The 12,189-nt window shown below is 37.4% G+C and overlaps 1 protein-coding gene across 3 annotated transcripts in view; it reads right to left on the reverse strand.

The window, feature by feature from the left end:
- Positions 1-1,313: 1,313 nt before the first annotated feature.
- LOC133240020 (A disintegrin and metallopeptidase domain 3-like) overlaps positions 1,314-12,189 on the reverse strand; it is a 113,875-nt gene continuing 102,999 nt past the window's right edge. For all 3 annotated transcript variants that reach the window (XM_061404543.1, XM_061404542.1, XM_061404540.1), the window contains 2 exons: positions 7,788-7,832; positions 1,314-1,476 (listed from right to left, as the gene is read on the reverse strand). In XM_061404543.1, the coding sequence (XP_061260527.1) occupies positions 1,467-1,476; positions 7,788-7,832 (55 nt within the window). In that variant the 3' untranslated portion in view covers positions 1,314-1,466. The remainder of the gene's footprint in view (positions 1,477-7,787; positions 7,833-12,189) is intronic.

The raw sequence follows: 12,189 nt of genomic DNA on the forward strand, positions 1-12,189 counted from the left end.
GTTACTGGAGAACCTATGACCAAGAATATTCTTCCCAGCAAAGCTGTCATTCAGATTTGATGGAGGAATCAAAAGCTGTACAGACAAGCAAAACCTAAATAAGAGAATTCAGCACCACCAGATTAGCTTTGCAACAAACACTGAAGAAACTTCTCTAGGCAGGAAAGAGACAAGCAACTTAAAACAACCTTCTTACACATATAGGCTGCTTTCTAAAAGTAGAGCGATTTGGATTTAGGATTTTCTTTGTGAGACAGATTTTTATTGTTTTTGCTTTCTTGCTATGTTTTGAGTTTTACTTATACATCTCCTTTCTTTACAAATATTTGGATATTCTCTTTATATTTATTAAGAAAAATTCTGTTTCTAATGGAAATGGTCCACTTCTTCTAAGATGTTGGTTTTATTGGCCAGAGTTGTTCAAAGACCCTTCTCCCATATCATCCTTTTAAGTTCTGTAGAAGTTGTAGAGCCTTCCCCTCAACATCCCGGAACTTGGAAGGGGAGCGTGTGAGAATCATGAGCTATTGGAGAGAGCGGACCCAGGGGTCTTCTCTTGAGATGGGAGTGAGTCCCAGGACTTTGGGAATCTGAGGGCAGTCAGTGGCAGGAGTGCATGATGGAATGTTTGTTTGGGATGGAACAACCTTCCAGGTTTGAAAGAGACCAACTTTCTTGTTTCCTACTAGAGGATTATGGAGGTAGAAGGACTGAAGATGAGCATGACCCCGTGGGGCCCTCCTGGACACAAAAGTCTTTCCATGTGTCCAATTTCTTATTTGAAGGAATAAGGCTTTCAGCTTCCTCGACCTTCCATGAGTTCCAAGGGGCATATTCAAACAGTTGCTAACCAGGGAAGTGAGGGGAGGCAGGAGGAAACATTGCTGCAGCAAGGGGCCTGGTGCTGGTCCCTCCTCGGGTGATATGCTAGCAGTTTGTGCATGTCTTTGAGTTCTTCAGCAGGAACTAGGGCCCCCTCAACCCAGACGGAGGAGGTCACTGGAGGCTGAGCACAAACAAGTGGACCCACACTGATTGGAAAGGCTGATGGCTGAGATGGGTGGAACACGGCCCTGTTATCTCACCACCAACTAGTGAGAGGGAAGTTCCACACCTTGCAGCCCTTGCCCCAAATTTTACCTATAAAAACTCTTCCCCTAAAAATATCAGTGAGCTTGGGGTTTTTGAACATCAGCTGAAGGTTTTCCTTGGCCCTTACAATAAAACTTTCTCTGCTCCAAACTCTTAAGCTTCTATTCTGAGTTGGACACATGAAGTTGGGTTCGAGAACAGAATCAATAGACACCAGCCTGCATGCTTTCACTCACAGGATTTACTTTGCTTTGTGAAACTGAAAGCTTTGGGTCATCACAAAAGGGAGAAGAGAAGATTTTTCTTTCTTTCTTGAATCATGCCAGTTTCTTGCTAATATCTTTTCTCCAAGCTGTGTTTGTTTGTTTGTTTTTTTAGTCATTGCTGTAAAAGAAATATAGAAAAATAGAAATGCTACATTTTATAAGTTGTTAATAAAAGCTTTCTAATTTCACTTCACAGCTACATGCATATCAATTAATAGTATACAAAGATAATTTATACTGTCACAATTTATATCTCTGCTCCATACAATTTTCAAACCCAAGTTTTTTTGTTTCTTTTTTCCCCTAAATCATCTGTGATAGCCACATTAAAAGGCAATGGTATAAACTAGTGTTAATATATGTCTCATTTACACAAATTTTATATGGGTCAAAGAAAATCATGAGCAATCCAACATGTGAAGAGGGAATAATAATCGTCATTATTAATAATGATTATTTTCTCTATTTTTATATACAGAGGAAGAGAACTTCCAACAGTCCTCTGTGTCTCTCCCACAGGTGTCCCACATACATATCTTCAAAACAAACTCCTTTTTTACTCCCTTCTACTTCATCACTCCAACACCAAACTGGTTCTCACTGGCTATACAGTATGTCAATAGTAAAAGGTATCATTATCCATTGTGTTGGACTGTTTAACTCTTTGCAGATCTCTTTTATTCTAGACCAAATACATCCAGCCAGTCAGCACTTCAACCAAGTCTACTCCTGTTAGGTCTCTCAACACTTTGTTATTTTTTCCGTCTTATCCAGTCCTGCCCTCTTCACAATTTTACTGTTCATTCTGTTTCATTAGTCTCCATTCTGACTAAATCTGACTGCATTTTCTAATTTATCCCAGTGAAACTTGTAAAAAGCAGACCATATCATGCTAAATCCTCCTTTACGTCTTCAAAAATACTTAAACTACATTCCTATTCAGATAAATGAGAAAATGTAACCTTTGTATTGTGGCATATCAGACACCTGTCTTAGCTCATGATTAGCTATGCAGACCTTCTCTTTCATCATCCATAAGCTGTAAAGTAAATTTTTTAATATTTTAAGAGCACACATTTTGGAACAGAGAGCTCTGGGTTAACTATGTAGCCCTGCTGTCTTCCTGCTCTAAAAGCAATGAACATCACTTATGCACTGTTTCTTACACTCTACATCCAAACTGTCAACTCACTCTATTGGTTCACATTCAAAATGTATTCCTAAGACCATCTTTACTATCCCTGGTATGAGGTAACATCCTTTCTCTCTCCTGGATCAGTCCTGAGGTGTTTTGTTTTTTTTTTTCTCGTTAGATCATTCATGTGCTTGAAAACTCCTACCCGGGTTCATGCATTGATAGCCCTACCAGCTCGATGCCTGGGTGAGAGAGAGGTGGTTTACGGCTGCAGTGGAGCTGGGAATCTACCTGTGGGAAGCTCTCTCTTTACCTGTGGGAAAGCGGGAATACCTGGCTTCTCTTTTTGCTGAGATAAGGGCAGTTGGATTTATGATGGATTGTTTACAATTTAAAATAAGGAACTTTGTGCCGGAGGTGTCTCTCTGGCCCCCAGTATATGCCTGTATTCCTCTCTCGTTGTGCTGCATCCAAATAAAAGCCTTCTGTGAGTTGACTCAGGTGACTCCTTTCAAACACCTAAGCTGCATAACTATTTGTATCTCCCTTCAATTCATCACTGATTCATCACTTGCTCAACAGGGCCTACTCAGTTGGCCATATTTAAAATTGCTCCCAGTTCCTCCTTCTCTCATCTTTTCCATATAATGAATTACCTTTCAGCACACTTTACAATCAACGTATAAAATATGTTTATGGAATGAATGTGTCAAATTCTGGAGGTGTCCTTAATATGACCATAAAGTACTGCTGGCAGGAGAAGTGAGAAACAGGAAAAAAAAATGCAAACGAAAGCATGAGATTGAAGCTATGACTTAAGAGTTGGAAAAAAAAAATCCAGGAGATGGAGAGCTCAGTGTATTGCTCTAGGAGAAAATGAGTAAAGTTGTGTGGAGGTGAGGAGTGCAGGTGAAGGCACTCAGCATGATGACAGAACTACGATTGTAGGACATGAGAAGACAGCCAAGGGCCAGAATCTTCACCTAAGATGTGGGCTTTTAATAACTTGCTGAGAGAAGAGGTAGAGGCTACTCTAGGCAGAAATAAGACTACTTTACAGTGAGGCTATGAGTTATAAATATTTTTTTGGTGGCAGAAAATGAAATAGAGATCCAATGACTTTATTCCATTGGTCACATATGGCAGGTAAGTAAAGAGATGAACTTGTGATCTCATTCTTTGATGAGTTTCTGATTTTTTCCTTTACTCCTAGTGATGTCTAATACGTGAAATATCATATATCATGATTTCTTTACACATTTGATTTAGGAATATGAACAGTATATACAGAAGCCTTCTTTATCTCATCTTATTGTAAAGAATTATTCTTCTGCCTTGGAGGGTGAGTGCCTTTTAGCATTTGCTTGGCATCTACTAGGTCCTCAATAAATGTACATACCATTCCCATCCCCAGTCTTATATCAGAAAATATGTGGCAAAATTGTGGAGTTCTTAAGAGTTTCAGGACTTTCCTGGTGGCTCAAATGGTAAAGAATCCACTTGTAATGCAGGAGACCTGGGCTCGATCCCTGGGTAGGGAATACCCTGGAGAGGGGAATGGCTACCCCCTCCACTATTCTTGCCTGGAGATTTTCAAGGACAGAGGAGCCTGGCAGGCTACAGTCCATAGGGTCGCAAAGAGTCAGACACAATTGATTGACTAACACTTTCACTTTTAAGAGTTTGAACGCTGGAGTCTGATTATCTGAATTTCAAGCTCAAAAACTGACTACCATTCTATACACGTAGGGAATTACTTACATTCTTTATATCTGTTTTCTTATTTCTAAAATAAGGAGAACAATAACCAGGGAGTCAATGAGGAAGAAATACAAGTGTTGGGAGCAATGTGTATAAAACTCTCATTTAGACAAGCTGTTAACGCAGATTGGTGTCTTAAATACACCAAACAAATATATGATTGCTCATAAATATTTTAAGAATGCATTTAAAATCCCTTTAAAGTAATTTCTTTTTACAAAAATTGTGGCTAATGAATCTGGATAATGTGAGTTAACATGAAATATTTCTATAGAAGTATAAAGTAATATCAACACCAAATGCTTTGTTTTAGTCTTTCTTTTAGTATATGATAGTAATGACTAGATATCAAATGATGAAATAATTGAAAAGAATAAATGGAAATAATATATTTCCTATACTGAAGTACTGTTAAAATATTAAAAAAAATAATGAATTATATAATTTTGTCAATAATTTGATTATTTCACTTCACCTGTACTACTGACTGCTGTTACTATTGCTGATTTCTGATGGAGACTTGTATGAAAGAAATAGAATTGTTTTAAGGTTAGGAAACACTGTAATCTTAAATAAATTCAAGAAAACAAAAACAGAGAGACTTTTACTACTCAGTTAATGTGTACCAATATCCACTTTTCTTCCTATATCCTATTCAGGGGTCATATATCCTACAAATGTTAACTAGACTTACTATGATCATTTTATATACATTATATATACAAAGTATTATACTCATGAAACTAATATCATATAGGTAATTATACCTCATTTTTGAAAAAGAAGTAATTAAATTCTGTTCTAAAAAAAGGAAAAACTGAGCTGGTACCTTAAATCTAATTTCAGAAACAAATGAGCAATATTAATTTCGTGTAACATAGGCCATATCTTTAATATGTGCTTTCCCTCACTCTTTGTGATCTTATATTTTCTCACCTTCCCCATATTCTATGCTGCCCCATCTCTATTCATCGTCATGCAGTTTAGTTCAGCCTCTCAGTCGTGTCCAAATCTTTATGACCCCATGGACTGCAGCACGCCAAGCTTCTCTGTCCATCACCAATTACAATTCATCATAACTGGCCCAATACATTCTACGCTGACCCATCTCTATTTATTGTCTCTGGCCCCATATTCTGTGCTGCCCCGTCTCTATTCATCATTCAGTTCAGTTCAGTTTAGTCACTCAGTCATGTCCAACTCTTTGCGACCCCATGAACTGCAGCAGGCCAGGCCTCCCTGTTCATCACAAACTCCTTGGATTTACCCAAACTCATGTCCATTGAGTTGGTGATGCCATCCAACCATCTTATCCTCTGTCATCCCCTTTTCCTCCCTTCCCCAATCTTTCCCAGCATCAGGGTCTTTTCAAATGAGTCAGCTCTTCACATTAAATGGCCAAAGTATAGGAGTTTCAGCTTCAACATCAGTCCTTCCAATGAACACCCAGGACTGATCTCCTTTAGGATGGACTGGTTGGATCTCCTTGCAGTCCGAGGGTCTCTCAAGAGTCTTCTCCAACACCACAGTTCAAAAGCATCAATTCTTCAGCGCTCAATTTCTTCACAGTCCAACTCTCACATCCATACACAACTACTGGAAAAATCATAGCCTTGACTAGATGGACCTTTGTTGACAAAGTAATGTCTCTGCTTTTTAATATGCTGTCTAGCTTGGTCATAACGTTCCTTCCAAGAAGTAAGCATCTTCTAATTTCATGGCTGCAATCACCATCTGCAGTGATTTTGGAGTGCCTCTGCCCCCGCCCCCCCAAAAATAAAGTCAGCCACTGTTTCCCCATCTATTTCCCATGAAGTGATGGGACCAGATGCCATGATCTTCGTTTTCTGAATGTTGAGCTTTAAGCCAACTTTTTCACTCTCCTCTTTCACTCTCATCAAGAGGCTCTTTAGTTCTTCCTCACTTTCTGCCATAAGGATGGTGTCCTCTGCATATCTGAGGTTTTGGATATTTCTCCCGGCAATCTTGATTCCAGCTTGTGCTTCCTCCAGCCCAGCATTTCTCATGATGTACTCTGCATATAAGTTAAATAAGGAGGGTGACAATATACAACCTTGATGTACTCCTAATCCTATTTGGAATCAGTCTGTTGTTCCATGTCCAGTTCTAACTGTTGCTTCCTGACTTGCATACAGGTTTCTCAAGAGGTAGGTCAGGTGGTCTTGGTATTCCCATCTCTTTCAGAATTTTCCACAGTTTATTGTGATCCATACAGTCAAAGGCTTTGGCATAGTCAATAAAGTAGAAATAGATGTTTTTCTGGAACTCTTTTACCTTCCAGCATATTCTAGCTTCTTGGCACCACCAAATGTCAAGACAAGGAAAATGGGGTTGCTTAGGAAGTAGACAGAACTGTCTAAAGCAATTATAGCCAACATGACTTTCTACTAGAAAGATACTGAGGATTTACTGAGTAAATTCAGTTGTTCCTGGGCCTATTTGGGCATGAAGGATACCCACGTGCCTAAAGTTTGAAAAAAAATCTGGTATATTTGTAAACATTTGGTAGAATTATAAGCATTATCAGTGACTTATAAGCCACCATTTGGTGGCTCAAATGGTAAAGAATCTGCCTACAGTGCAGGAGTGAAAGTGAAAGTCGCTCAGTCATGTCCGACTCTTTGAGAGAGTTCATGGAATTTTCCAGGCCAGAATACTGGTGTGGGTAGCCTTTCCCTTCTCCAGGGGTCTTCCCAACCCAGGGATCAAATCCAGGTCTCCAGCATTGCAGGCAGATTCTTTACAAGCTGAGCCACAAAGGAAGCCCTCGGTGCTGGAGATGCCTGTTCAATTCCCTGGGTTGGGAAGATCCCCTGGAGGAGGGCATGGCAAATCACTCCAGTATTCCTGCCAGGAGAATCCCCATGGAAAGAGGAGCCTGGCGGGCTACAGTCCATGGATTCACAAAGAGTCTGACACGACTGAGAGACTAACATTTTCACTTTCATTTTCTCAAGCTCAAAAACTTACTACCATTCTATACATGTGGGGAATTACTTACATTCTTTATATCTGTTTTCTTATTTCTAAATTAAGCCATAAGACTGTTTAAAACCAGGGAGTTTTCTAATATTAAGGAGTCAATGAGGAAGAAATACAAGTGTTGGGAGCAATGTGTATAAAACTCTCATTTAGACAAGCTGTTAATGCAGATTGGTATCTTAAATACACCAAACAAATGCATGATTGCTCATAAATATTTTAAGAATGCATTTAAAATCCCTTTAAAGTAATTTCTTTTTACAAAAATTGTGGCTAATGAATCTGGATAATGTGAGTTAACATGAAATGTTTCTATGGAAGTATAAAGTAATATCAACACCAAATGCTTTGTTTTAGTCTTTCTTTTAGTATATGATAGTAATGACTATATATCAAAATGATAAAATAATTGAAAACAATAAATGGAAATAATACATTTCCTATACTGAAGTACTGTTAAATATATTTAAAAAATATTTAATGAATTATATCATTTTGTCAATAATTTGATTATTTTACTTCACCTTTACCTGTTAGACTGACTGCTGTTACTATTGCTGATTTCTGATGGAGATCTGTATGAAAGAAATAGAATTGTTTTAAGGTTTGGAAACACTGTAATCTTAAATGAACTCAAGAAGACAAAAACAGCTAGACTTTTACTAATTACTCAGTTAATATGTACCAATATCCACTTTTCATCCTATATCCCATTCAGGGATCATATATCCTACTGGGGTATATTTACCAATGGTAGCCTAACTTTTAAATATGTTAAATTCATTTTTGTGGATGATTTAAATAATTATCTAAATTCTTTTTTTTTTTTCTTTTTTACTTGCAGCTTCCCAGTTCTCCTAGCACCATTAGTTGAAGAGACTGTCTTTTCTCCATTGTATATTCTTGCTTCTTTTGTTGTAGATTACTTGACCATAGGTGCATGGGTTTATTTCAAGGCTTTGTATCCTGTTCCACTGATCTGTATTTCTGTTTTTGTGCCAGTACCATACTGTTTTGCTGACTATAGCTTTGTAGTATAATCTGAAGTCAGGAAGGCTGATTTCTCCAGCTCCATTTTTCTTTCTCAAGATTGCTTTGGCTATTTGGGGTCTTTGTGTCTCCATACAAATTTTAAGGTTTTCTTGTTCTAGCTCTGTGAAAAATGCCACAGAAAATTTGATAGAGATTGTACAGAATCTATAGATTGCCTTCAGTTTAGTTCAGTCGCTCAGTCGTGTCCGACTCTTTGCCACCCCATGAATCGCAGCACGCCAGGCCTCCCTGTCCATCACAAACTCCCAGAGTTCACTCAGACTCAAGTCCATCGAGTCAGTGATACCATCCAGCCGTCTCATCCTCTGTCATCCCCTTCTCCTCCTGCCCCCAATCCCTCCCAGCATCAGAGTCATTTCCAATGAGTCAGCTCTTTGCATGAGGTGGCCAAAGTACTGGAGTTTCAGCTTCAGCATCATTCCCTCCAAAGAAATCCCAGGGCTGATCTCCTTCAGAATGGACTGGTTGGATCTCTTTGCAGTCCAAGGGACTCTCAAGAGTCTTCTCCAACACCACAGTTCAAAAGCATCCATTCTTCAGTGCTCAGCCTTCTTCACAGTCCAACTCCCACATCCGTACATGACCACAAGAAAAACCATAGCCTTGACTAGACGGACCTTTGTTGGCAAAGTAATGTCTCTGCTTTTGAATATGCTGTCTAGGTTGGTCATAACTTTCCTTCCAAGGAGTAAGCGTCTTTTAATTTCATGGCTGCAGTCACCATCTGCAGTGATTTTGGAGTCTCAGATAAAGTCTGACACTGTTTCCCCATCTATTTCCCATGAAGTGATGGGACCGGATGCCATGATCTTAGTTTTCTGAATGTTGAGCTTTAAGCCAACTTTTTCACTCTCCACTTTCACTTTCATCAAGAGGCTTTTGAGTTCCTCTTCACTTTGTGCCATAAGGGTGGTGTCATCTGCATATCTGAGGTTATTGATATTTCTCCCAGCAATCTTGATTCCAGCCTTAGGTAGTATATTCATTTTGACAATATTGACTTTTCCAATTCATAAACATCGTATGTCTTTACATCTGTTTCTCTTTTGTTCAATTTTATAGTTTAAGTACAGGTCATTTGTCTCCTTACATAGGTTTATTCTTAGGTATTTTATTTTTGTGATGTGATAGTAAATGAAATTGCTTCTTGAATTTTTCTTTCTGATCTTATAAATGCAAGAGATTTCTGTGTATTAATTTTATAACTTGCAACTTTAACAAATTCATTGATGAACTCTACTAGTTTTCTGGTGGCATCTTTAAGATCTATGTAGAGTATCAGGTCATCTGCAAACAGTGACAGTTTAACTTCTTGCTTTCCAATTAGGATTCCCTTTATTTCTGTTTCTTCTCTGATTGCCACAGCTAGAACTTCCAAAGCTGTTGAATAAAAGTGGTGACAGTGGACATCCTTGTCTTCTTCCTGATCTTAAGAGAAAAGGCTTTCAGCTTTTAACCATTGAGTATGATGTTAGCTGTAGGTTTGTCATATATGGCCTTTATTATTTTGAGATATGTTCCCTCTATCCCCACTTTCTGGAGAATTTTTATCATAAATGGTGTTGAATTTGTCAAAAGCTTTTGTGGCATATATTGAGATGAGCATATGGCTTTTATTCTTCACTTTGTTAATGTGGTACATCACACTGATTGATTTGCAGATTTTTTTTTTGTAGCACTATTTATAACAACAAAGATATGGATACAACCTAAATATCCATCAACAGATATATACAATGGAATATTTTACTCAGCCATCAAAAAGAAAGAAATAAAGCAATTTGCTGCATTTTGGATGGACCTAGAGATTGTCATATTATGTGAAGTAAGTCAGACAGAGAAGGAAAAATATTGTATGACATCCTTTAAGTTCAGTATCTAAATGAACTTGTTTACAAACAGAAACAGACTTACAGACTTAGAGAGTGAACTTATGGTTTCCAGGGGGTAAGGATGAGGGGAAAGCCTAGACAGTGAGTTTGGGATGGATATGTACACACGGCTATATTTTATATGGATAACCAATTAGGTCCTACTGTATAGCATATTGAGCTCTGCTCAATGTTATGTGGCAGCCTGGATGGGAGGGAAGTTTGGGGGAGTATACATGCATATGTACCGCCGAGTCCCTTTGCTGTCTAGCTGAAACTATTACAACATTGTTAATCTGCTATACTTCAACATAAAATAAAAAGTTAAAAACTAAATATGTTAAGCATTTTAAAAATTTCAAACTTAAATCCATCTATTACTTTTCTCTATGTTATCTACATGGAAGACAGGATGAAATATTAAAATATCTATGATAATGCTCCTCCAAAGTTAAAGACAATTTACACATGAATTCTTAAATTATCATGGCTTCGATTATTTCTATCAAATAACTATGTGAATAGTTATCTCACTTCTGTTAATGAGCTCCTTAATGAGGCCTCTCTTTCACTTATGTCTGTTTACACTTTGTGGTATTCAGACAGCCTCCATTTTGCCTTTGGCTCCTATACACACTCAGTTCTTGTTGAAGAGTAATATTATGGTGTAAAGTTTCCTTGTAATGGCTACAGTTCTTTGGCTACAGATGGTAAAAATCAGGTTTGAACATCCAATTTGGGATTATAAATTCTGAAAGGACACTTGTTGAAACTATATACACTTGCACAGCTATTTCTTTCTGTCTGTTGATGTCTCTTAACTAACAGATGCTGGTTTTGAGAGATTTTTAGGATTTTTACTTGAAAATGAAACTAGAATGGTTGAGAGAGGTACTCTGGGCCATCTGTAAGCAGAACAGTTCTTTTGGAAAGAATGAACATAGACAAAAAGAGATTATGTCAATCATAAAAGCCTTTGGGTGATGGAGAGAATGACCAAGTTCACAACCATCCAGTTCCTTACTACCCTTTTGTGTTTCAGCTCTACATCATTTCTTGCCCTTGTAGCCCTGAAACAATTGACTGATGCTCTTAAAACTTAGGCAGATTTTGTTATTTATGGTCAGTGATATCTAAGTATACCATTTCTTCCAGAAGTCAGTTTCAGCTTTGCAACTATTCAGATTTTTTGAACGTGTCTTAAATAAGAGCCCAGGAAGACTTATGCCAAATATCATTCAATTAAATCAATTTATAACAATTGAATGATTATATAAATGTCCATATGAATCATGCAGAATACTGCCTTGAATTTACTGGTTGCTGCTAACTTGTTCATAACTAAGATTAACTTACTTGGTAAGCAGAGGTGCTGATAGAAATTTTATATCATTTTATCTCTGATAAACATATGAGAAACAAAAATGATTTACTTTACAATGAAGAAACGAGACCCAATCTTTACACTTACTTCTGCATTCTCATCTTCCTAAATATTTACTAAGCAAATTGTGAACAATATTTGTGCTACAGTAAAGAAAAAGCTGTATGAATGTGAAATAAGGTCAGACAGAGAAAGACAATGTATGATCCCATTTATATGTAGATCGAAAAAACCAAAACAAACAAACAAAAACCTCATAGATACAGAGAACAAATTGGTGGTTGCCATAGGTAATGCGTTGGACTGGTGATGAGAAAAACGGGTAAGTAAGTTCAAAAGGTACAACTTCTATACAAAAAAATAAATGTCATGGGGATGTAATGGACAGCATGCTGACTATAGTCAACAATAACTAACGGCATATATGAAACTTTCTAAAAGAGTAGATCTTAAAAGACCTCATCAGGAGGAAAACAAAAAATTTGCAACTATGTAACAAATGTTAACTAGACTATGATCATTTTACATTATATACAAAGTATGATACACATGAAACTAATATATAAGGTGATTATACCTCATTTTAAAAAAAGAAGTAATTAAATTCCATTCTAAAAAAATGAA

This window comes from Bos javanicus, chromosome 27, assembly GCF_032452875.1.
Source record: "Bos javanicus breed banteng chromosome 27, ARS-OSU_banteng_1.0, whole genome shotgun sequence".
In the NCBI taxonomy this organism is placed as follows: Eukaryota; Metazoa; Chordata; class Mammalia; order Artiodactyla; family Bovidae; genus Bos; species Bos javanicus.